This window comes from Cebus imitator, unplaced genomic scaffold, assembly GCF_001604975.1.
Source record: "Cebus imitator isolate Cc_AM_T3 unplaced genomic scaffold, Cebus_imitator-1.0 Scaffold93, whole genome shotgun sequence".
NCBI lineage: Eukaryota > Metazoa > Chordata > Mammalia > Primates > Cebidae > Cebus > Cebus imitator.
In genome coordinates, this window is record NW_016107408.1 from 5101311 (window position 1) to 5127006 (window position 25696).

The 25696-nt window shown below is 57.2% G+C and overlaps 1 protein-coding gene across 3 annotated transcripts; it reads right to left on the bottom strand.

Moving 5' to 3' along the window:
• Positions 1-1363: 1363 nt before the first annotated feature.
• Positions 1364-22925, bottom strand: HID1 (HID1 domain containing). 3 transcript variants are annotated; one of them, XM_017535696.2, is made up of 19 exons: positions 22715-22925; positions 15786-15935; positions 15020-15190; positions 14186-14299; positions 13437-13543; positions 13053-13169; positions 11243-11465; positions 11094-11150; positions 10127-10267; positions 9884-9974; positions 9540-9691; positions 9354-9432; positions 6182-6346; positions 4406-4633; positions 3909-4015; positions 3376-3456; positions 2327-2418; positions 2003-2161; positions 1364-1732 (listed from the first exon to the last, which is right to left on the bottom strand). In XM_017535696.2, the coding sequence occupies exons 1-19, from the start codon at positions 22778-22780 to the stop codon at positions 1669-1671; spliced, it is 2364 nt and encodes a 787-aa protein (XP_017391185.1). In that variant the 5' UTR covers positions 22781-22925; the 3' UTR covers positions 1364-1668. The 3 variants fall into 3 exon arrangements, with proteins under 3 accessions (XP_017391185.1, XP_017391184.1, XP_037596957.1); XM_017535695.2 differs by having other exon boundaries at positions 14186-14302; XM_037741029.1 differs by lacking the exon at positions 2003-2161 and having other exon boundaries at positions 14186-14302.
• Positions 22926-25696: the final 2771 nt, after the last annotated feature.

Below are 25696 nucleotides of genomic sequence, written 5' to 3' on the forward strand. Positions count from 1 at the left end.
TTGCATTCAGGCTCGTGGCATTTGTTCGCAGGGACAGAACTGCTCCTCTGGTCATGGTTGAGAGGAATGGTCCTTTTGGGTAGGGCTGTGGGGCTGGGACTGTCCTACTCCTGGGCCAGGAGGGGTTTAACCCAGTTCTTCCCTGGAATGATCCAGGGAAGGAGGAGAGACAGGTCGGGACTTGTGTCTCTCCACCCCGCCCCTCCCCAGCACACCCAGTCTCTGGGACAGTGCAGCTGGCTCACCGTGAAGGCTGTGACCCCTGGCTGCGGGTCCCAGGGCTGGCTGATCCCCTGAGCCATCGGGCGGGGCAGGAATGGAAGGGAAAGGACAGGTGTGGCAGCCCATCCATCTTCCTGAGCCCAATGCAAACAGCGGGCTCGCCTGGGGCGAGGCCAGAGAGGGCAGCCGTGGCCCTGCAGGTGAGGCTCTGCCTTCCTCCTCAACCCCTCTCGAAGTGGAGCACTGGCAACCACAGGCCCTCCCCGCGCTGCCTCAGTGGCTGCCTGGAGCTGCCCCGTGGCCTCTCGTGTGGGCTCTTTCTCTGGGTGGCAACAGCCCAGGGGCCCAAACCCTAGGTGACAGGGTCTAATCCTGCTTTCTCACCCCAGAAAATGACAAATGCTGGTTCCCAGTCGTGCACTGGGGGCCCCCTGGGGTGCAGAGTCCCCAGCTCCCCTGAAGACAAGAGCTGTGCCTGGCCCCGTGCCTCAGCCACAGAGTCAGAGTGTGGAGTGGGAGATTTTATTGTAAAGAGGCCGATTGTACAGAGCAAAGATTGTTCTGACACAGGGGTTGGGGGGCAGGACCGAGGCCCGAGCCAGGGTGCGGGATGAGGGGTGGCATCGCCCCACCCACAGTGGGGAGGGCGGGGAGGACTAACCGGCTGCCCCCCAGTTCTCTTCCCTGCCCCCATTACTGGGTAAGAGGGATCCAGGAGAATACAGCAGAAGCCCCTCACCACCCAACACCACACCCCAAGGATACTGGAGGTGCCCCAGCCTGGCTTTTGCGGTCAGCCAGCTCCCAGCCTCCTCGAGGAGCAGCCTGGCCACATCTTTTTCCCCTGGAGCCTGGAACAGCCGGCTCAAGCACCCCTCACCCTGCCCAGGCACCTCAAGGGACAGCCCAAGGTTCGCTGGTCAAACCCCTAGGGCACAGTGACCCGGTGGCTTCTGCCTCTGGGGCTGGGCGGCACAGGAGTGGGTGCACACTGAGGGACAGCACTGAGCCAGTTCTTGAAGAGGGAGTCCGGGACGGGCGTGGTGGCTCACGCCTGTAATCCAAGCACTTTGGAGGCCAAGGCGGGCGGATCACCTGAGGTCGGGAGTTCAAGACCAGCCTGACCAACGTGGTGAAACCCCGTCTTTATAAAAATTAAAAAAAAAAAAAGAAGAGGGAGTCCGAGTGTTGGGAGGGTGATCTCTGGTGGGGGCATAGCCCCAGAGATGGGGCTCCTGTGAGTCCAGCCTGGGGGTTGAGGGGATCAGAGCTGGTCCACGTTGTCCTGGTCACAGGGTTCTCTGGGGCCTGACACTCAGGACTCGGCCACTCTGCCTGTCCCAGGCCCTGATCATGGTCATTTAAAGCTCAGAATGGTGGGTGGGGGAAGCCTTAGGGACCAGGGCCCTGCCCTCCCCTAGACTGCGTGCCTCACCGGCTCCATCCTCACACCCGCTGTATCTCAAACAGCTTCACGTCGGTGTCGTACCAGACAGGGGGGTCCACATTCCTGTGGAGGAAATTGGGGGTTACCCAGGTGCCGGGACACCTTGCAGACAAAGCACCAAGAGGAGCTGGGCAGCAGGAATGGCCAAGCCAGCCCTTTCCATCCCGATGCCCACCCTGGGCAGTGGGTGCCCACCCTCAAGCAGGCAAGGCAGCCTTAGTTGACTGTCTTGACATGAAGTCCACCACAGGTGGTGGGGCCCGGAGCAGAGGTCCCTGCTGAGACCTGCTGGACAGGCTCTCAGGTGGACACCACCCCACCCCCGGGGCCCACCTCAGATAGATGACGCCCCACATGTAGGTTCGGAACCACATGGCAGTGCCCGAGTTGGCCTGGTACTTGCGGATGAGGATGGGGTGGGGCACGGGCAGCAGCCCCACCAGGGTACCATGTTGCAGGAACCGTAGGATCTCAGACTCATCCGTCAGGCCCCTATGGAGAGAGGGTGTCTCCAGCACACTCACACGGTCTAGGGGAGCAGGAGACTCACCCTGGACCCCCAAGACCCGTGCTTTCCATCACACGCCCACCTAAGCCTAAGTTTGCCCCGTCCAGAGCCCACCTGACCACGCTCCGGCCTGCTGGCGCCCAACTCACTTGTCGATGCAGATCTTCTCCACCTGCGGAACCAGCACCTGCAGAAGCCTCATGATGGTCTGCAGTGGCAGCTTCGACTTCCAGGAGAGGACCTGGGGAGGGACCGGTTCCCGCGGCTGGGAAAGCAGCCCCCAGAGGCTGCAAGGCAAGCCTGACCCTGACCCAGCACCATGGGCTCCGCAAGGCAGAAAGCGCCCCTGCTCCCCACAGCAGAGGCCTGGCACCAAGCAGCCAGGTGTGGTGGCGCATGCCTGTAGTCCCAGCTACTCGGGGGCTGAGGTAGGAGAATCGCTTGAACCCGGAAGATGGAGGTTGCAGTGAGCTGAGATCATGCCACTGCACTCCAGCCTGGGCGACAGAGCCTCACACACACACAAAAAGTCAGATGCCCTGTTAGAGGGTAATCATCTGTTTGAATCCTCCCTCCCTGCCCCCATCGCCAGCTGTGAGCTCCACAGGGCAGGAAGGAAAGCTTTGTTCCCCACTGTATTCCCTGCACCCAGATACACTGCAGGTGCTCAATAAATTTACCAAGCAGGACCCGGGAACAGTTAATTGTTATTAATGGCAAGCACCATGGCCCCGCATTAAGCCAGGGCTGTGCCACGTGCCTCTCGAGAGACTGTCGCCTTTAGCCCTCACATCATGGGCAGGCAGGGACGGCAATTATCCCTGTTCCGGTGCAGTCAGTATGATCTCAGGAGACACAGTGGGTGGGGATGAGATTCAGGGAAGGAAGTGGGAAAGAGTGATTTATTAAAGAAGAGAGCACTGTGGGCACCTGAGCTTACTCCTGCTAGGGACTCTGGCGATCATGTAGACAGAGGAAGCAACTGAGCCAGAGAGAGGCCAAACATGTGGGATGTCACCCAGTGGAAGGACTGACCCGGAGGCAGGCTCCTACACCAGGGTCCTTTGATTTGGACACATTGCCATCTTCACTGAGTCTTCACTGAGCTTCCCTGGGCCAGGGAGCCCCAAGCCAGCTCCCACCCCAGTGCCATCTGCCCACACCCCAGCCCCCGCTCGCCTGGCATGGGGTCCCTCACCCACTCAGGCGTTGGGCTCCACTGCCCACTGGCTGATGAGCTGGATGGTCGCCGCTGCTCCCTCCATGCCTGGCTGGGCTCCTGGCCCCCAGAAAGAAACAGGGATGAGGTATGGAGTGGGTGGGTGAGGGGTGGGGGACTATGAGTTCTCTCCACTGGCAGCTGGAAATCCCACAAAGGGGAAGGCCCAGCCCAGCAGCCTTTGCCCCGGGCCCCAGGCCCAGCCCAACCTAGTGACAGGTTTAGGGCCAGCGGCTGACAGGGCAGGCTGGGTAAAGGCCAGCTCAGATAAGGCCAAGAGATGAGAAGTCTGAAGGCCAAGGGCTTTGCCGGGACCAGTAAACAAGGGAGGGGTCTATGAAAGGCCCCCACCCCCAGGGGAGTCAGCAGCACTGACTCTGATGCCCTGGGCACTGGGTGCTTGCCCCTCTCCTGCAGATGACCCCAGAGTGCCCCAGCCCAGCCCCCACTGCAAAAGCCAGGGAGGAAGGGAAGGGCAGCCTCACCCAGCTCCAGGAGTCCCCGTCACCCACCCCCTTGGCCGGGCTACTGTCCTCCGAGCTCTGCTGGGGCTCAGGCTCCAGGGACCGCAAGGTGCCATCCTCTGACACCTGGGACTTCTCAGTCAGCTTGTCAATGCCTGGGCAGGGCACAGGTGGGAGTGAGGACCCCCTTCTAGCCCTTCTTCCACCCACTTTTATTTTTTATTTGCATTTGTATTTTACTCCTGCTTCCCTCTGGAATTTCCGCTGACTCTAGGGGCAGTGTCTGATCACTCCAACGCCCTCTCCTGTGCCCACCCCTCCACAGTCTACACTTGCCCTGAGGCTCTGCCCCCAACACCAAGCTCTCCATGCTAAGCCCACCCAGTACCCTCCCCATCCTTGTTGCCCAGCCCCATCCCCTCAGCTTTCCAATGCAAGCCATGCTCTTTGCCAGAGATGGGGGTGACACCCTGAGGTCACATCCTCATGTCCCTCCCCCAGCCACACCGGTATCCACGCTCTCCTGCCACCCACTTGCACCAGACCTGGAGTGGCCACCAGGCTGGTCTTGAGGGTGCCGGGCTCTGCGGGGGCGGCGGGGCGGGAGCCCTCCATGGAGGTGCCCTCCTGCGAACCAGTGCGGGACAGGGGCTCAGGTGTCCGCCGGCGCCGCTGCAGGGCCTTGTGGATGGCGGGTGGGTCTGTGGGCAGGTTGGCCAGCTGGTGGAAGACGCTGCGCTTGCGGATGATGGCGTAGACCAGGTTGGAGTTGCCTGTGGGCAGTGAGCATGTCTCGCCTCAGGGAGGCCCCTCCCGCTCCCCCATCCAATCGGGGTGAGCTTCTTCGAAGGGGGAGTTTGGAGGACAGGAGAGTGTCTGCCAAAGGGCTTGGGGATGGTACAGGGAGCCCAAGAGAGGGTGCTGGGCCAAGGCTGGCACTGGCTGTGTGTGCCCACTATGGCCATCCCAGGATGTCAGGCCTGAGCACCCCACAACACTCCTCCCCAGTGCCCAAGACACCCCCACAACCCAGCACTAAAGGGCTAACACCTGGCAAAGAGGGCAGACACCAGCACGGCAGTGTCCACACCAGGCCAGCCGTTAAATATGCTGACTCTCTCCCCTAGCAAGGGGCCAGGAGGAGTCTCTGAGGATGACGCGCCGTGTGCCTGCCATCCATCCCCACTGCTGACCTCTTCCGGCTCTCAGTGCCCGCCTCTGGTCCTGCATCATGCCATACTCCTCCACTTTCAGCTCCACATCCCACCCCAGGGCCTTTGCACGTGCTGTCTCCTGCCCCATCTTGCCCCTAGTTCTCCCTCAGAGATCACAGCAAATTTGACTGACTTTGGAAATAGCAATAATAAAAATGGATGATTTTTCAGTTGCCAGGCGCTGTGCTAAGTGCTTTCTCGGGTTATTTTGTTCAATCTTCCCAACACGCTCTGAGACAGTGACTCTTAGAACCATTCTTATGAGCACCTTACATATGAGGGAACTGAGGCTCAGAGAGGTCAGATGACGTGCCCCGGTCATAGGGCCAACAAGTGGCAAGGCTTGAAGTGACAGCCGACAGCCGGGTGTCTGTGACACTGGGCAGACAGCTGCTGAGACACCCATCAGGGTCTCACTACTCTGCACTTCCCTTTTATCCCATTTCAGGCCAGGCGTGGCAGCTCATGCCTATAATCTCAGCACTTTGGGAGGCCAAGGCAGGTGGATCATTTGAGTTCGGGAGTTTGAGACCCAGACTGGCCAACTTGGTGAAATCCCACAAAGGGAAAGGTCCAGCCCAGCAGCTCATGCCTGTAACCCCAGCAGTTTGGGAAGCCGAGGCAGGCAGATTGCTTGTCTCTACTAAAAATACAAAAAGGTAGCCAGGTGTGGTGGGGGGCACCTGTAATCCCAGCTACTTGGGGGACTGAGGCAGGAGAATCGCTTGAACCTGGGAGACAGAGGTTGCAGTGAGCCAAGATCGCAACACTGCACTCCAGCCTGGGCGACAGAGCGAGACACCCTCACACACACACAAAAGTCAGATGCCCTGCTAGAAGGTAATCATCTGTTTGAAGCCTCCCTGCCTGCCTCCATCCCCAGCTGTGAGCTCCGCAGGGCAAGAAGCAAAGCTTTGTTCCCTACTGTATCCCCTGCACCCAGGTACATGGCTGGTGCTCAGTAAATGTACCCTGAATGAAAGAACCAGGGCAGAAGGCCAGCAGGCCAGCACCTCCTAGAGGCCACCTCCTGGGCTGTGCCCTCCTTAGGTAGGAAGGAGGTCCACTGGCCACCCTGAAGGCCAGGGCCTCGGGCTGGTGCCTCACCATCAAACTGGTACTGGATGATGTTGTTGAAGACCTCCAGGAGGAAGAAGACCAGGTGGTGGTTCTGGGCAGCAGAGAAGAGGAACCAGGTGGTGGAGAAGGCCTCCAGCAGGTGCAGCAACTTGTTGGCAGTCACCATGGACAGGCTCTTGAGGTAGGGGGACACTGTAGGGGAGGGGCCAGCTCACTCCTGGGCCCCCCCAGCCATCCCTGCACATCCTGGGCCTGAGTGACACAACATCCTCCTGCTCCCAATCCCTCCCTTCTCCCTGCAGAGCCAGGAAGACCAAGGCCCGAGAGGCCGCGTCTACACTGGCCATACTCCGTGCAGAGTCCTGGGAGGCAGTGAGGCCCCACCCTCACCCGTCGATCATGAAGACAGCTGTCCTGCTTACAAAGCCATACACATACCACCTGTGCCAGCCCTCCACCCCCATGCCAAGAGGGAGGCAGGGCACAGACAAGATCCCCATTTTATGGATAGGGAAACTGAGGCTCCGAGAAGGTTATAAACTTGGCCCAAGTTCCCCAGTAATGAAATGATCGGGCAGGGATACAAACTCAGGACTTTAAATCTTTCTAGAACGTCAAGCTGCCATGTCACTAGAGATGTATTCTGGGGCACGCCCAGCCTGAAGTTCCCTGCCGATCTGCGCACTTCCTTGTCTTGTGTCATTTTCCCTCACTAGGCTGAGGGCTCCGCACGCCAGGGACCGGGGTTGTCTTATTCACAAATGCATCCTCGGAACTGGCTCAGTTAAGATTTGTGAGATGGGGCCGGGTGGGAGGTCGAGGTGGGCAGATCACAGGTCAGGAGTTTGAGACCAGCCTGACCAACATAGTGAAACCCTATCTCTACTGACAATACAAAAAAAAAAAAAAAAAAACATTAGCCAGGCATGGGGGTAGGCGCCTGTAATTCCAGCTACTTAGGAGGCTGAGGCAGGAGAATCACTTGAACCCAGGAGGCAGAGGTTGCAGTAAGCCGAGATCATGCCATTGCACTCCAGCCTGGGCAACAGAGTGAGACTCCATCTCAAAAAAAATAAATAAATAAAATAAAATAAAGATTTATGAGATGGAGCTAGAGAGTGAACCAGGAGGGGAAGGGACAGTTCTGGACCCAGAGCTTACAACCCAGCTAGAGGCCTCTACCACCACACACTACCCACCCTGCAGTCTAAACCAGACCACAGACAGGCCAGCCACCCCTAGCCATGACCATCCTCTCCAAAAGATGTTCACATTGAAGGCATTTTGCCCTAGCCCATGGCCACCTGCCTTGCTGGGTCCTGAACCCCAGGGAGCCTGGCCCCTCCCGTTTCCTCTCCCCAGCAGCTGTGTGCAGTCCTTCCGGGGGGCCTGGAGGGGAAGGGCAAAGGCAGAAAGGGTGGGGTTTCTACATCTCCGTACTGTGTGACGCCAATTGTCCAAACCTGCACTGCTCAACACGGTGGATACCAGCCACATGCGGCCACTTCGTGCTTGAAACACAGCTAGTCCTAACATGTGTGCTACATGTATGAAACACAGAAAAGGCCAGGCAGTGGCTCACACCTATGTAATCCCAGTACTTTGGGAGGCAGAGGCAGGAGGATCATTTGAGTTCAGGAGTTTGAGACCAGCCTGGGAAACACAGTGAGACCCTGTCACTATAATTAGAAATAAAGTGAAATATGGCCAGGTGCGGTGGCTCACACCTGTAATCCCAGCATTTTGGGAGGCCAAGGCAGGCAGATTGCTTGAAGCCAGGAGTTCAAGTCCAGCCTGGCCAACATGGCAAAACCCTGTCTCTAGTAAAAATACAAAAGAAAAAATTAGCCACGTGTGGTGGCACATGCCTGTGATCCCAGCTACTTGGGAGGCTGAGGCATGAGAATGGCTTGAACCCAGGAGACAGAGCTTGCACTGAATGACGATTTTGCCACTGCACTGCAGCCTGGACAACAGAGTAAGACTTTGTCTCGGGCCAGGCGCGGTGGCTCAAGCCTGTAATCCCAGCACTTTGGGAGGCCGAGGCGGGTGGATCACGAGGTCAAGAGATCGAGACCATCCTGGTCAACATGGTGAAACCCCGTCTCTACTAAAACTACAAAAAAATTAGCTGGGCATGGTGGCGCGTGCCTGTAATCCCAGCTACTCAGGAGGCTGAGGCAGGAGAATTGCCTGAACCCAGGACGTGGAGGTTGCGGTGAGCCAAGATTGCGCCATTGCACTCCAGCCTGGGTAACAAGAGCGAAACTCCGTCTCAAAAAAAAAAAAAAAAGACTTTGTCTCAAAAATTAAAAATAAGATAAATAAATAAAGTAAAAATGTTATCGAAGTACCAGTGGCTCCTATAAACAGGACTAAACTCCTTCAGACGTCAAAGAAATTGTTAAAATTTTAAAAAAACACACATAATATTAACATTAAATGTAAACAGGAAAAAAAAAAACAGACACAGTGGCTCACGCCTGTAATCCCAGCACTCTGGGAGGCCAAGGTGGGCAGATCATCTGAGGTCAGGAGTTTGAATTAGCTGGGCATGGTGGTGGGCATCTGTAATCCCAGCTACTGGGGAGGCTGAAGCAGGAAAATTGCTTGAGCCTAGGAGGCGGAAGTTGCAGTGAGCAGATATTGTCCATTGCACTCCAGCCTAGGCAACAGGGCAAGACTTCATTTCAAAAAAAAAAGAAAGAAAGAAAATCGAAGGAGTTCGAGACCAGCCTGGCCAACATGGCAAAACCCTGTCTCTACTAAAGATACAAAAATCAGCCTGGTGTGGTGGTGCACGCCTGTAATCCCAGCTACTCAGGAGGCTGAGGCAGGAGAATCGCTTGAACCCAGGAGGCGGAGGTTGCAGTGAGCTGAGGTGGCGCCACTGCACTCCAGCCTGGGCGACAAGACTGAGTGTGAGAGGGAATATTCAATATCTCAGTAGTAATTTTTATATTGGCTACGTGTTGAGATGATGGTATTTGGGATATAGTGGATTAGATAAAACATATTATAAAATTGTTGTCACCCTTTTTTTTTTTTTTTTTTTTTACGTGGCTACTATGAACGGTACACAAGTTTGCATTCTTTCTGTGGGCTGGAGGGGCTTGAACCCAGGAGCGGGCAGCAGGTTGGCCTGTGGCCTAGCACCACCTGGTGGTGAGCATGGGGAGGGCGGGCTCCGGGCCCCTACCGTTGACCACGATGGTGAGCAGGCAGTCGAAGAGGGGCTGCAGTCGCTGGTGCCCGCTGGTGATGATCTTGTGGAACACCTGTGCCAGGAGGGACAGGGGCACTGTGGGGTCCCCGCTGCCTCCAGACTCAACCAAGAGGATGCCGCCCCTTGCACCTCCCTGCCCAGCCGCACGAGCCCCCTCACCACAATGAGCAGGTCAGCATGGGTCCCCGTGAAGACGGGGATGTCCATGGGCACACGCACCGAGTAGGGCTTATTTAGCCGCACCCCGAAGTTCCGCTCCCCGCTCAGAAGTAGCAGGATGAAGACGCCAATGTGCATCAGGCCCACCCGAGCTGTGGCAGGTGGCAGGGGACAGGTCTCTTGGGTGGGAGGAGAAGGGAGGGGCCCAGGCAGGGATGTTTTGGGGGCCTCCCTCCTGGGAGGTCAGAGCGCCCTTCCCGAGCTCCTGGGAGGCAGGGCAAATGGTCAGCCCTCCACCTGGCTGCCAGGAAACCCCCCAGCATCCCACCCCACCCTGGTCTTACACTGATCGGCCCGGGCGTCATTGAGGAAGAAGAGGATGGGGACAAGGATGTCTAGGACGTCGCTGCTCTTCAGCACGAAGAAGAGGAATTTCTGGGGGTGCGGGGAGGTACAAAGTGGGCAGAGTTGGAGGGAGGGGCAGCTCTGCCCCAACCCACTCAGTCTGACGCTGTCCCAGCCCCCACCGCCGGGCTACTGGGGCCTCGGCTCCCCATCTCCCTGCAGGGCCCTCGAAACTGGCCCACCTTGTTGAAGTCACAGAGCTTCCAGAAGAGAACTAGCAGCTCCTGGTGGAACTGGATCTTCTTGGTGGAGTTGGGCAGGTAGGTCTGGAGCAGGGGGTTGGACAGCAGCCGGGCTATGCCCTTGAGGATGAACTGGAAGTCCTGGGGTGAGGGCAGAGCAGGGGACCTCCAGCCCAGATCCCTGCAGCTCCAGCTTCCCAGCCCAGGCCCCCCACAAATGTCCCCTCCTTCCCCCAGAGCCAGATGCTATCATCCATAGCTGTCCTGGGGTGACGCCGCAGGAAGCCGAGTCCCTTAGAGGTGTGGAGAGCCCTGGCCCCTCCACCAGACCGCAGACTCCCTGACCACCCCTGGAGCAAGGCTGCTGCTCCCAGTGACCCTCCCCCGCCCCGACACACACACACCCTGAACCTCGTCCCAGCCCACCTTGGACTCATGGTTGACAGGTTCCATACTTCTACCCCTCCCCAAAATACTCCCCCCATGCCCCCATCACACTGGAGGAGCATTCCACTGTTCTGACGAGCTGTCATTTACTGAGATTGCCACCAGCTGGGCTGTGCTCTACTTTATGCTCACAGGGTGAGAAGGCAGCAAGGGGCCTATTTTTTAGCTACAGAAGTTAGAACTCTGGGAGTTCAAGCACCTTCCCACCAAGGTCACAAGACACATGAACTGCGACTGCCTGGCCTGAAGTCCTTGTCCACTGTCATTTCCCTCTCTCCCCACCACCTCTGAAATGACATTGGCCACCTCCTCCTAGAAGCCTTCCCAGTTGCCTCTACCCAGGTGAGGCCATCAGCCCTTCCTGCACCTTAAAACTCTCACAGTCCTGCCGCTATTTCACTTGGGGTGGCCCCAGTCTACAGAGAGCATGGTTCCTTCATGGAGGGGTCAGGATCCCCCATATCCCTGTCTCACTTGCCTCCCCCACCCCCTGTAAAGCCACCGTGGGGACTGGACTTGCCTCCTCGCGGTGGATGCGGGACAGGTAGTTCACGAACAGGTTCTCGGGGCCTGGAGGCTGCCAAGAGGAGAAGGCCCGGGTGAGCCAGCGTCTTCCCGCAACCCTCACCCCGGCAGGACCAGCTGGTGCCTCCACACTCCCATGCTTACATCGGCATCATCCATGGCGGTGCCCGTGGTGGTGCCATCCACAGTGGGGCTGGCACTGCTGGCGCTGTCGTGGTCCAAGGTGACAATGAGCACCTGGGCAGCCTCCTCCACCAGGGGTTCCCGGTAGTCAGAGAAGAGCAGGTGATTGTAGGGGATCCCGTAGCCCACAGGGTCATAGGCACACACGGTGTTGAGGAGGGAGGTGAAGAGGGGCAGGGCATGTCTGCAGCGGAGAGGAGTGAGGCTGCAGAGGCTCCTCCGGGCCCAGCCCCCTGGCCACACCCCTCTGGCCACGTGGGAGGGTCAGCCTCATTCAACAAGCATTTTAGCGCCAGGCCAGGGAGTGGCTCGGGAAGAGTGGGTGGGGGAGGCGCAGAACCATGATTAAGACACATTAAGGTCTTAAGGGGCAGATACCCTCCATCAGGGCCTCAGAGATGAGATTGGAGGCCCATGGAGAAGGCAGCTTCCCCTCGGGGAGCAGAGCCCAGGCTCAGCCAACCAGCTGCCAGGCCGAAGGATGACCCGACTCAGACTCAAGAGATGTCACGGTTCAAGCTGCTCATCTTACAGATGAGGAAGCTGAGACCCAGACAGGTTAAGTGAGGGACAAAGGGTGGCAGTTTGCCTGATAAGGCTGGTGAGAAAGAAAACTCTGGCCAGAGTGGCTGGGGGAGGGGTCGCCTGGCTCCCTTCTCTTCTGGAGTAGGGTGGAAGGTTGAGCAGAAGGCTAGGAAACCTGAAGAATGACGCGTGTCGTGTAGGGACCAGGGTCTGGGAGGCGGAGGTGGACCGCCATCTGCTGGGCACTGACCCTGTGCGGCCAACACAGCTCCTGGGGGGAGCTACGTGCTCAAATAACCCTGCCACATGGCACAGGTGACACCCCCCTGTGCTCATGTGTGCCCCACAGTCCATGAGTGCCCCGTGTGGGCGGGGCCTCCCTGCCCTTCGGGGTCTTTGTCACACACACACCCTGACCCACTCTCTGAACTGCAGGGTCCCACATGGCAGCCTCAAGCCACATGGAACTGTTGAGCCCTTGGAATGTGGCTGATCGGAACCGAGACCTGCTGTAAGTGCAAAATACACAGGGGATTTTCAAAGCCTAGTAGGAAAAGAGGATGTAAAACAGCTCAATAATGTTAGATACTGATTGCATGTTAAATGCTAAAGTTTGAGGCAGATCGGATTATATGACATATATTATTACTTAATTTTAATTTTTTTGTTTGAGATGGAGTTTCCCTCTTGTTGCTCAGGCTGGAGTGCAGTGGTGCGATCTCGGCTCACTGCAACCTCCACCTCCCGGGTTCAAGTGATTCTCGTGCCTCAGTCTCCCAAGTGGCTGGCATTACCAACACGCCCTGCTAATTTTCATATTTTTAGTAGAGACGGGGTTTCACTATGTTGGCCAAGCTGGTCTCAAACTCCCGACCTCAGGTGATCCGTGCGCCCCAGCCTCCCAAAGTGCTGGGATTACAGGTGTGAGCCTCCGCGCCTGGCCCAATTTTACCTTTTAACGTTTTTAAATTTTCAGATTGCACTCGTGGTTTGCAAACTATTTTACTGGACAGGCGGCTCTTGATGGAGAACCCAGGCACGGATCACTGAGGGGTCCCCAGATTCTGTCCTGTCGGGGACTCCAAGGAGAGACTGACAGGGCTGGTGTTAAGGTGTGGCTGGTACATTACAGCTCATCACCACCAGGGGGCAGCACCTCCCCTCAAAAGAGACCCAGGCGGCGAGTGGGCTCAGCTCTAGGTTGACTGGAATAAGAGGAGGTAGCCGAAAGGCCAGGGGCCCTCACCTGTTCTCCGTGGAACAAAAGAACTGAACCCATGGGTTGGTGCTGCCACTTTCCGGAGCTGGGGGCAGGTACATGGCCTCGGAGAAGCATGTCAGCAGCAGTTTCAGCAGCTCCATCCTTGGGGGGCAGGGAGGGGGAGGGCACCTTAGGATCCCAGCCCTCTCTCGGAGATGCCGCCCACCCAGCGCAGCGCCCCCGCCCAGGTCCGTGGAAGGAAGTGATCCCCGTCGACCCCTGTAAGCCCAAGGGCGGATTACAGGTGAGGATGGTCTCCTGGGGAGACCCCATGGGCTCTCTCTGAGCTGTGCGGGGGGAGGGGGAGGGGGAGGGGGCCCGGCCTGGGGTCCAGCTGCACCGAGGGCTCTGGGTCTGGGCAAAGCTGACCGGTTCATGTCGTGGATGTAGTTGGGCTGCGGGGAGTGAGCGAAGCCCACACCAGCCTCCCAGATGTATTCGCAGCTGTCCAGGGAATGGACGTCCTCTGCGGAGTCCTGGGGACGGGGCCAGGAAAGGCCGGGTTAAGGGGCGAGAGGTGAGCAGCCTGGGTCAGAACCCGGCCACCTCGAGCCTTACACAGTCCCGTGGGCAGAGACCCCCAATTCTCCTAAAGACAGGTCCCCAAAATGCCCCAGCCCTCATGCACGGGGCAGGAGCGAATATTCTCAGGCCTGTTGAAAGCTCATTTTTCTTCTATCTCACACTGGTTTTTTTCACTTGCTCGGTCCAGTTTGGGACAGGGAGAGAGGGAGGGGCAGGCAGGGAATCCGGTGCCCCCAGTGGGGGGGTGGGCAAAGAACACTCAAGGTGGAGTCCATGCCACCACAGGAAGCGAGAGGGCCAGGCCTCCTGTGTCCCAGCCCCGAACCCCCACACGCCCTGGGCAGGCAAAGACAATGGGTGTCTGTACCCAGCTATCCAAAGGCGCCCGGCAGGGCCAGCCCCAGCTGGCTTCCCTCCAGCTGTACCAGCCACCACCCTCAACCCAGGCCTACATGTGCCAGGCAGCTCAGCTCTCCTGGAGCCCTCCAGCCCCCAATGCATCCCACCCAAGGGAACTCCAACTGGCCTGGCCCCAAGCCAGGACCAGAGCCTGTCCCAGCCTGGGGGCTGGGGCTGGGGCTGGGGACCCTCACCACAGTGCTCCTCCGGTGGCTCTGGACCGTGAAGTCCGGGCAGAACAGCAGGTCAGCAATGGCCAGGAGCAGGGACTCGGCCAGGGGCCTGGCATTCTCATCATCGTCTTCTCCCTGCTGAGGACACAGCACCCACAGGCTGCCTCAGTGAGAGTCGGCCAGGGAGAGGTGGCCCAGGGCTTGGGGGGTGGTGGAGGACAGGACTGAGCCCAGGCAGGCACCCATGGGCAGAGGAATGAAGGGAGAGGAAGTGGACTCCTGGTTGCCCCAAACCTTCCAAGGCAGAAGCGGGGCAGAGCAGGGGGCTGGGCCAGGGGCAGCAAGGGAGCCTCCCCTACTGACTGGAGGGGGCGGGGCAGGAGCAGCAAGGGAACCTCCCTTACTGACTGGAGGGGGCTGGGCAGTGACCCCAACCTCAGCAGTCTCAGCCCTGCTAGGAATCACTATGTCCTACCCCTCAGCACCTCATCTGGAGATAAACCCAGGGCAGGTGGGCAGGTGGGCATGGTGTGGGGGAGAAAGGACAGTACAGTCCCTCTCTGGCCCTCAGAGGGCCCAGCTACTCTGCCCCTGCCTCTGCCCAGCAACCCTTGGCTCTCAGCTTCTCTCTACAGCCTACTTCCTCCGGACTGTGGGGGCAGAGACCCCTATGGGAGAAGAGCCGAAGGCCCAAGGAGGTGGCCTCGAACACCATCCCTCAGCAGTACCCACTGGCCCCACCCCTGCGCTTCCCAAATCCCAGAGAGGCTTGGAGGAGCTTGGCCCAGCCCCGAAGCACACTCTCCCTGTGATGCTGACTCTTCCTCCCACCCAGCCCTGGCCAGGCCCACAGACCCCTCCTCGCCCTGCCCCGGGCACTGTGGACCAGAAGAAGCCCCTCCAGTCGGGATCCTCAAAGATGTAGGGCAGCACACGGGTGAGCAGCCGGCTGCAGTTCAGGACGATCTGCTTCTCCTTCTCCGAATGGCAGCCGCTCTCTGCTCCCTGTACCAGCTTCTCCACGGCCTGTGGGGGCAGGCAGGAGCAGAAGGCAGGCTGGAAGGCCGGGAGGGGACCCTGGCACTTGGAGTCAGGGTGGGCACCCAGGCCGCAGAGGAGAGACAGTGGGGCTGCCTGGCACGTGGCTCATCAGTTGGGGTCGGCCTGTATGTCATACACATGCACTTGCATTTACTACCCCAGGGGGCCTGGGACACAGGCCAGAGCAGCTGAGAGCATAGGGACAGGCAGAACCCAGCCCACCACTGGATGGCTGAGGCCTTGCTAAGTGAATCTGTCCCAGCCTCAGTTCCCCTATCTGTAAACTGGTGACACTAACAGTACCCACCCCACGGAAGGAGCTGAATGAGCTGACCTTCCAAAGGTGTTCAGTGATCACTTCAGTGATCTTCCGAAGTTTAGATGTGGCCTGGAGAAGCCCCCATAAATGCGGCGGCCATGGTCCCTCCCGCAGAGAGGAGAACCACAGAGAAGAAGCGGGAGAGCTGGGCAAAGCCACAGGACTGCCTGGACCAGGGGGTGGGAGGGCCTGGATGCCTGCCTTCTCCCGCTGTGGGGTGGGGGGTGGAAGAGTGGCAGCAAGGGTCTGGGCAGCCCTCACCTTGTAGCACAGCGTGGCCAGGTTGGAGGGTGACTCTTCCCGCACGGCCCGGATCTCCGCTGCCGGCACCAGTGCAAACACGTCCTGCACCGAGGTGGCTGTGTCTGCCCAGAACTGGTCCCAAAAGGCATCATCGGTGGCTTCCACGGGCTATGCAGGAACCAAGGGTCCAGAGTTACACGATTCCTAGCCAGAGGGCCCACAGTTTGCCCGAACTGTGGCCAGGAGAGACCCCAAGAGGGAAGCCAGAGTCCCCCAACCTCATTTCATCTGGGGTCCCAGAGCCCTCCCACATGGGTGGGGGACATCCTTCAGCCACCACAAGCCCTGGCCAGCACAGTCAGGCTGGAGACACTGGGCGTACATGGTCAGAGGGCAGCTAGGCACAGAGTCAGCCAAAGCCCAGCGCCACCCCGAGGGGCTGTGTGATGCTGGTAAAGTCACCATCCTCCCCTGGCAAGGCAGGCTGACCTCCCCACCTGGTCATGGCCCCAGGCCACATCGTTAGGTCAAATGCCCAGGGATCCAGGTCAAGACCATGCCCTCTCCCCATGGAAAGAAGACAAAGGGGACTTTCACTCTGTTTCCAGTCACCCAGCTGCCTGCCACAGGCCTCCGGCCTCAGCCCTCTCTCAGCACACTCAAAACAGCTGCCACATCTGCTGAATTCACCTCTGCGCTCTCTCACCGCAACTCGCTCCTCTCCGTGCCCACCTCCAGTGCTGCAGCCCAGGCTGCCCTCGCCTGGCTCCCGCCTTCAAATCCACCTCCTTCAACCTGGCTCAACGCTGCCAGCAACCCATGCACCACACCCAGCACCACAGGAACTGCTTCCTCATCCAGAGCCCTGCAGGGGCTCCCCACTGCCTGCTGGAACAAGTCCAAACCTCAGCCCGGCACTCAGCCAAGATCTCACAGAAACATGCCCTACACGCATACACACAGACACACATGATACACACCTGTATGTCATATACACACACCTGCATTTACTACCCCAGGACTCAACCCTGCTGTCTCTTCTCTACCTTCACCAGAGCTGTTCGCTCTTCCCCTCTTCCCCTATGGCAATGCATTCCAAAATCCATTCCCATGGAGGCAACAGGCCTTAAAAACACACATGCCCGGCCAGGCGCGGTGGCTCATGCCTGTAATTCCAGCACTTTGGGAGGCTGAGGCAGGAGGATCACTTGAGGTCAGGAGTTAGACACCATCCTGGCCAAGATGGTGAAACCCCTGTCCTACTAAAAATACAAAAAATTAGCCAGATGTGGTGGTGGAAAACTGTAATCCCAGCTACTCAGGAGGCTGAAGCAGGAGAATCACTTGAACCTGGGAGGCAGAGGTTGCAGTGAGCTGAGATCGTGCCACTGCACTCCAGCTTGGGCAACAAGAGCAAAACCCCATCTCAAAAAAAAAAGACAACGGCCGGGCGCGGTGGCTCACGCCTGTAATCCCAGCACTTTGGGAGGCCGAGGCGGGTGGATCACGAGGTCAAGAGATCGAGACCAGCCTGGTCAACATGGTGAAACCCCGTCTCTACTAAAAATACAAAAAATTAGCTGGGCATGGTGGCGCGTGCTTGTAATCCCAGCTACTCAGGAGGCTGAGGCAGGAGAATTGCCTGAATCCAGGAGGCGGAGGTTGCCGTGAGCCGAGATTGCGCCATTGCACTCCAGCCTGGGTAAAAAGAGCGAAACCCCGTCTCAAAAAAAAAAAAAAAAAAGACAAGATATAAAACTTCCCCTAGGATGCTCACAATTTTGTGTTAAATTATACATGAATAAAAGACTAGAAGAAAATGAACCAGAATGTTAATAGCAACTCTCTCTCTCTCAGTGGTTTTATATTTTTCTGTAAGAGCACATGTTACTATTTTTTTCCTTTTGAATGTTCATCTGTTAAGGGACCAGAGTTCCCATGGCAGGCGTACCTCCTCAGCCCCATCCCTTAAGGCTCCTTCTGAACGTCACTTTCTGAAGACACCTTCCCTGCTCTCTCCAACACAGCTTTTTACCTTCTCTGAAATCCTGGAGCCAAGAAAACCCGAGGGCCCCGCTACCACAAGTCTGCACTTCATACATGTTACTCTTATCATCAGAAAAAACATATATCTTGTTTAAAAATAATTCTGGGGCGGGAGTGGTGGCTCATGTCTGTAATCCCAGCACTTTGGGAGCCCGAGATGGAAGAATTGCTTGAGCCCAGGAGTTAAGACCAGCCTGAGAAGCATGACTTTTGTAGAGACCCTGTCTCTACAAAAAATAAAAACAAATTCGCCAGGTGGGCCTGTAGACACAGCTACTCAGGAGTTTGAGATGCGAGAATCCCTTGAGCCCAGAAGGTCAAGGCTGCAATGAGGTGTGAAGGCACCACTACGCTCTAGCCTGGGCAACAGAGCAAGGCTCTGTCTCAAAAAATAATAATGGCTGGGCAGAGTGGCTCACGCCTGTAACCCCAGCACTTTGGGAAGCAGAGGCTGGCAGATCATGAGGTCAGGAGTTCAAGACCAGCCTGGCCAACATGATAAAACCCCGTCTGTACTAAAAATACAAAAATTAGCCAGGCAGGGTGGCACACGCCTTTAGTCTCAGCTACTCAGGAGGCTGAGGCAAAAGAATCACTTGAACCCAGAGGCAGAGGTTGCAGTGAGCTGAGATTATGCTACTGCACTCCAGCCTGGATGATAAAGCAAGACTCCATCTCAAAGTAATAATAGGTAGTAATAGGCCGGGCACAATGGCTCCCACCTGGAATCCCAACACTTTGGGAGGCTGAGGCAGGTGGACTGCTTGAGCCCAGGAGTTTGAGACCAGCCTGAACAACATGGCAAAATACCACCTCTACAAAAATAAAAAAAAATTAGCTGGGCATGGTGGCATACACCTGTCAGCTCAGCTACTTGGGAGGCCGAGGAGGGAAGATCGCCTGAGCCCAGGAGTTCAAGGCTGCAGTGAGCTGTGATTGTGTCACTGTACTCCAGCCTGTGTGACAGAATGGGACCCTGTCTCTAAATATTTAATAATAATAATTCTGTTCTCTGAAGCTACTTCTTCTAAGAAGCCTCCCACAGCCCCAGACTTGCTTGCTCCCACCTGGGAACCTCCATTCCTCACCCCACCCCCACCCTGCATAGTTCCAGCCTCCACAGTCTGGGTGCAGGTGCCTTTATGAAGCCCCGTCAGTCCCTGACCTTGCAGGTGAAGCCTATGGCAGATGTTCAGCCAATATTTGTTCCACTGAAGCTGCGCTCAGTCCTGGGGACCCCTTCAGCCTGGCCACAGAGCAGGACTGAGCACCAGTGGGGCTCTTCAAACTCAGAGCTGGGGTGGCATGCCTCACCAAGGTCCAGGCATACCCCAGCCCACTCCCAGAGCAAACACCTCCACCGCACCCCAGGGAGCTGCAGGGTACCATGTGGCTGTGACTCTCAGTCCCAGAACTGGTAGAGCAAGTTCTTCCCTGGGGGAGCAGAACAAAGGCCAAAAGAGGGCCCTGGGGCTGGAGTTTGCTGGCCCTCCTGCCCTCAGCCAGGATAGCCCTCTGGCACTCCCTGGAATGCAGAGGCATGGTACCACAGTCTGGGTGGCCTGGGGCCAGGGTGGGGTGAGGAAGGACATCCCAGGAAACCCACAGAGCCATCTGGGAGCGCCTCTGGGAAGCTGCCATCCCTAACACTTTCCCCACCTCCCAGGTAGCTGCTACCCCCTTCACAGGGGAGAAACTCAGCTAAGCACAAGTGGACATGACCTCTGACCTAGTTCATCAGGCAGTGTCACCGGGGGGGCCAAATCCAAAATGAAGAGAGAGACTCAGGAGGCCTCAGCACAGCCCATTCTGGAAGCAGAGGCAAGATCCCAGCCATGACAGATCCCAGCCTTGAACTTCAGCAACAGGGCTTTGCCTCCCTCTTTCCTGAGCTTGGGCCTTCTCTCCTGTCCCACTGTGGCCTGGACATTTGGATTTGGTGACCACTTGCCCAGACCAAGCCGATGCTACAGGCGTTAGTCAGGGTCACTGAGGCCCCTTAGGCTTCTGATGGGAGACATGTGGCTCAGCACCTGCCTCAATGACCCCAGCTGCCCTCCACCCAACCCAAGGAAGCTTATATCTGATCTTTGAAGAAAGTGTTTTTGCTGGAGGTGGGCAGGCCCCTGCTGCTAGGGCCACAGAAACTGAGCTGCCCTAGTGGGAAACCAGGTATTCTTCTTCCTTTATTCTTTTTCTTTTGTTTGTTATTGAGTCAGGGTTATGCTTGGTTTCCCAGACTGGAGTGAAGCTGTGTAATCATAGCTCACTGTAACCTCAAACTCCTGGGCTCAAGCAGTCCTCCCACCTCAGCCTCCTGTGTTGCTGGTACAACAGGCATACCTCACCAGGCCCAGCTAATTTTTTTTTTTTTTTTAAGAAATAGGGTCTTGCTGTGTTGCCCAGGCTGGTCTTAAACTCCTGGGCTCAAGCGATCCTCCTGCCTCTGCCTCCCAAAGTGCTGGGATTACTGCCATCAGCCACCACGCCTGGCCAAAATCAGATTTTCTGAACCCAGCTTTTCCAGGCCCCTGCTCAGATCAGACCCCCACTCAAACCTGGGTAACCAGCTATATCTTTTGACTCTCAGGGTGTGCAGAAGGAAGGTCCCCCAATATACTTGAGCCCCTAAGCCTGCTCTGGAGGACAGTGTCACCATGTATTCCTATGCACATACATGTACACATGTGTAAACATGCACCTGCCAGGTCTCATCTGGCCTGCAGCAGAGAATTCCAAACAGGTGGGATCCGGGAGAGGGTTCCAGGTCTGGGAATGTCTCCTCCAGAGTCCCTCCTACTCTGAGGAAGGGCCAGGAAACACAGCTGAAGCTGCTGGCTCTCAGGACCAGGGTCAAGCCTGGCCCAGGGCTGGACCGTGGGGCAGGAAGAAAACAGGATGTGGGGCAGGAAGGCGAGGAAGGAGGCGCAGCAGTGACACAGGCCCAGGCCACGGGAAAAGGTGCTGGGTCTGCCTGTCTGCTGCCCAAGCCACACCCTCTAAGAGCCTGGAACCACATATCATCCTATGGATAACTGGACTGAATTTCCTTGAGGACTCCAAGTGGTAAGATCAGTGATGATCATCTGGGTTCTGGTCCTCACACCCAAGCCACTCAAGCCAGGTCAGTTACAGAGTCCAAGGCTTTAGCCGCTGAGGGCCTCTCACTCCAGGCAGCCCAGGCACCCCCCTCCCATCCCCCACAACCTACAGGACCCAGTCAGTGCTCTCTGGAAAGCTGGTCTGGTCTCCAGCCTATCCAGGCTCTATTCCAAGCCTACTCAGTGTCCTCAGCTGGGAAACAGAACAGCACCATCTCAAGTGGCCCATCATAGGGCTGTAGCCGGGGAAAGATAGGGACACAGTATTTTAGGGAAAAGACCTGAGCAGGTAGGAATCTAGGTCACTCCAGATCCTTTGGGACCCTGCTGAGCTGGCCCCACTGGCCCAGCAAAGGACCCCAGCTGCTGAGCCCACAGAGCAAACCTCCAACAAGGCATTTCTCCCCAGATCGGTAAAGATGGGAGCCTGCCTTCCTCCCTGCCACCCCCCTCCTCTCCCTGCAGCCCTACACTGAGGGGCCAGCCCACTTGCCACCTTCCCTGCCACCCACAAACAAAAACCCCATCCAAGAAAGCCAAGCTCCAGAACGACCCAGGAGCCACAGGGAGTGGAGAAAAGTGTGGTCTGGTTTCTATCAAGCGCCTTTCAGCCGGGATTGGACTCTCCAGAGGCCATGAGCATGTGCAGTGCACCTGACCTTTTCAGGGTGGGGAAAGGAGTGAGGTAGCAAGGGCTGGCCCCTGAAGCTGCGACCAGCTGGCTGTGGGAGCTGGCTTCCTCCATTCTACTCTACCTGCCCACAGCAAGTGAGAGCCCTGGAGAGCAGTGGGGGTGGGGGCCAGGAAAAAGAAAGGTCCCAGATGGCAGCAGGTCCTGAGTCCCCTGAAAACAGGAGTCCTGGACAGTCAGGGCTGAGCATCTCTGTGGCCAGTGGCCTGCTTCAAAAAGCCAGGAGAGAAGGGGTGGGCAGAGAAGCAGCCTTGCTGGGGCCAGGTGGTGTGTGTTGGGGACAAGGAGGTGGCCATGGGCCACTTGTGGACTCACGGGAGAGTTATGAACATGGACTAGGCTGAAGGGTCCCTAGGCCCCTCACCAGCTGACTCAGGACCATCCTCCGCGTCCCCATCCCTGAGCCAGAGAACAGAGGACACAGGCTAACAGCCTTTCCATGGCAGGGCCTCGGGGGAGACCCGTGGAGAGGTCCCCAGGTGGGAGGCTGTGCTCGTAGGCCTGGGGACAGGTCCCCCTTGCAAGGCTGCCTCGCTGCCCGCCACTCTTTGCGTGTTCCTAGGAAGACCTAGGCCTTCCCTGCCCGCGGGCATCGACCAGGGCCCAGCGAGGCCGCTGCCGCGGCGCACCAGCTGTTTTTCCGACCCGGGCGGGCGCCAGCCAGGCTTTGTTTGCGTTGAGTCAACCAGGACTGTGTGTCCGGGACCCGTGGGCAATGAGGGGCAGGGAGGGGAGCGGACGGTGGATAGGTGGGTAGGGGCAGCGGGAGGCTGGAGTTGCTAAGCTGGGGACGCGGGGAGGGGGGCGGGACAGGGGGCGGACAGCTGTGTCGCCGGCTTGGGGAGTAGGCACACGTCAGCCTAAGGAGGCAGCAGCGGCTTCGGGGAGAGGGGTGTTTCCAGGAGAGGAGGCTGGGGGTGGGGGATTAGGGCCAGGGGATGGAGCTTCGAGGTACAGGCCGCGGGGTCCCGCTCTGGCGCTGGCCTTGCCGTCACGCTCGGGGCCCGCCCGTGCCCCCCATCTCCCGGCGAGCCAAGTTCGCGCACCCCCGGCCCTGCCCAGCCCCCAGCCCGGCAGGTGGATGAGGAGGCGGGGGCCCCGTGGCGCACCTGCGTCTTGGTAGTGAGCTGGATCACCGCCTTCCGGAAGTTCAGCTTGGAGTCGGTCGACCCCATGTCGCTGGAGCCCACTCCGGCCCGGCCCCCGCCCCGACTCCAGCCTGGGCTCCGGCTTCAGCTCCGGCTCCAGCTCCGCTGCCCCCGCGGCTCTCGCTGGAGACTAGCAGCGCGCCCCGCCCCCGGCCCGCGTCGGCCCCGCCCCTCGCGGCCCCGCCTCGACAGGCCCCGCCCCCGCATGGCTCCGCCCCCTGCACCTGCCGCGCCAGCCACTCACGACCCCCGGAGTTCGCTGCTACGACCCCGCCGCCGCACGCCGGGTGCACTCAGCTCCCACCTAGAGCCTCGGCGCTCTTCCTTCTGCGTCGGAGCCTTGTCCCCGCCGTTTCCATCTCCCCCGCAGCCACGCAGTCCCAGGGCCCAAAACCCTCCTCTCAGCTCGTCTCCCACTGCTGTCCTCACCCTTCATCCCCGCTCGGGCCCTGAGCCCACGTCTCAGCCGGCCCTCTACACCCCACTTTCCTCCTTTCCAGTCTGTCTTTCCCATTCATGTTTTCTGAGCATCTACTCTCTTGGATCCCCTTTTTTCTGACCTGTCAAACACACCTGTTCAGACAGTCCCGCAGTTATTCCGACCCCAAGCTCTAGGATCGGCCCTGGGTTATGAGAGAGGGAGCCGGTGACTCAGTTTCCCTGCTCCAGAAAAGCAGCTTCTCGTCTCAATAAGAGCGGGAAGTCCCTCGAGGTCCCCACCGCTCTCTGGCCACCTGCCTTCCCAGAGAATCCTTTGAGATTCATCTATTTCAACAAATGTGCTGACGGTCTGGTATTTGCCAACTCTGTGTCAGGGACCAGCGCAGGCGACATAAGTCGTACAGCCTGCTCTTTATGGGTGAGGAGATAGGGAGAAGGATGAGGAAAGAAGCGGCCAGGGTACAGCCAAGTAAGCCTGTAATAGAGGCAGATTAATAATCAAAACAAGGCCGAGAGTGGCGACTCACCCCTGTAATCCCAGCACTTTGGGAGGCCGAGGCTGGCGGATCACGAGGTCAGAAGTTCGAGACCAGCCTGGCCAACATGGTGAATCCCTGTCTCTACTAAAAATACAAAAATTAGTTGGGCGGGTGGCACGTGTCTGTAATCCCAGCTACTCCAGAGGCTGAGGTAGGATAATTGCTTAGACCGGGAGGCTGAGGTTACAGTGAACCAAGATGGTGCCACTGCACTCCAGCCTGGGCAGCAGAGCAAGACTCCACCTTGGGGGGAAAAAAATTAAAACAAGACAACGATGACAATATCTCTAATATCTACCTCTGAGATATTGTTTTATCCCCGTTTTACACTTGGGAAAAATGAGGTTTAAAGCAGTTGCTTGCCCAGGGCCACACAGGTAGTAAGGAGCTGACCCAAATGAGGCTGCACTTTTTCCACAACGTCATTTTGCACACTACGTCTGGAAGCTTCTGAAGATCCTATATGCTTTTTTATTTTATTTTCATTTTTATTTTTTGAGATGAAATTTCACTCTGTCACCCAGGCTGTAGTGCAGTAGCACAATCTCAGCTCACTGCAACCTCCGCCTCCTGGGTTCAAGCAATTATCTTGCCTCAGCCTCCTGGGTAGCTGGGACCACAGGGACCCCCCACCATGCCCAGCTAACTTTTTTGTATTTTTAGTAGAGACAGGGTTTCACCATGTTTCCAGGCTGGTCTTGAACCCCTGACCTCAAATGATCCACCCACCTCAGCCTCCCAAATTGCTGGGATTACAGGCATGAGCCACCGCACCCAGCCCTATTATTTATTTATTCATTCATTCATGCATTCATTTTAGAGATAGAGTTTCACTCTGTTGCCCAGGCTGTAGTGCAGTTGTGCAAGCATAGCTTATTGTAGCCTCGAATTCCAGGGCTCAGGCAATCCTCCTGCCTCAGCCTGCCAAATAGTTAGGACTACAGGTGTACACCACCATGCCCAGCTTTTTTTTTTTTTTTTTTTTTTTTTCATTTTTTGTACTAGACAGGATCTTGCTACGTTCAGGCTAATCCCAAACTTCTGGCCTCAAGGGAGCCTCCCACCTCAGCCTCCCAAAGTGCTGGGACTACAGAAGTAAGCCACCATGCCTGGCCCCTGGGTGCTTCAAAAGGATGTGAAATTTGCTTAAAGAAGAATTCCACAGGTGAAAAATGAGTGCTGCACCATCTGGGAACAAAAGTGTGGCAGGGAGGGAGGAGCAAGTGCGGAGGGAAAGAGGAGTGCGAAGGGCGTCGCCATTTCACTGAACAAACACTCTGCAGGGCAATCATAGGACAGCTCTAGCCTTTCTCCAGAGGTGGGTTTTCCCCACCCTGGGCAAAATCCTTGGCAGGTTTCATGGCTTTTCTAATCATTCCAAGATAATGAATGAATAGTTCCTTTATTTGGCATTAAAAAAAAAAATCCAGTCTATTCTACAAATCACTCAACCCCAGTCCAGGCCAGAGTGACATTAAAAACTCTCAATCGTAATCATTAGGGAAATGCAAATTGAAACCACAGTAAGATAACACTACATACCTAGTACAATGACTTTTAAAAATTGGCAGTACCACATGCTGACAGTTTATTTCTTTCTTTATTTTTATTTGTTGAGACAGGGTCTCCCTCTGTTGCCCAGGTTGAGTGCAGTGGCACGATCACAGCTCACTGCACCCTCTACCTCCCAGGCTTAAGCAGTCCTCTCACCTCAGCCTTCCAAGTAGCTGGCACTGCAGGTGCACACCACGATGCCTGGCTAATTTTGTATTTTTTGTAGAGATGGGGTTTTGCCATGTGGTCCAGCTGGTCTCAAACTCCTGAGCTTAAGCGACCCTCCTGCCTGGGCCCCCCAAAATACTGGGATTACAGACAGGAGCCACAGTGATTGGCCTTTAAAAAAAGAAGAAAAAATAATAAAGGCAAGTGAAGGTATAAAGAAGGAGGAGGAGGAGAAGAAGAA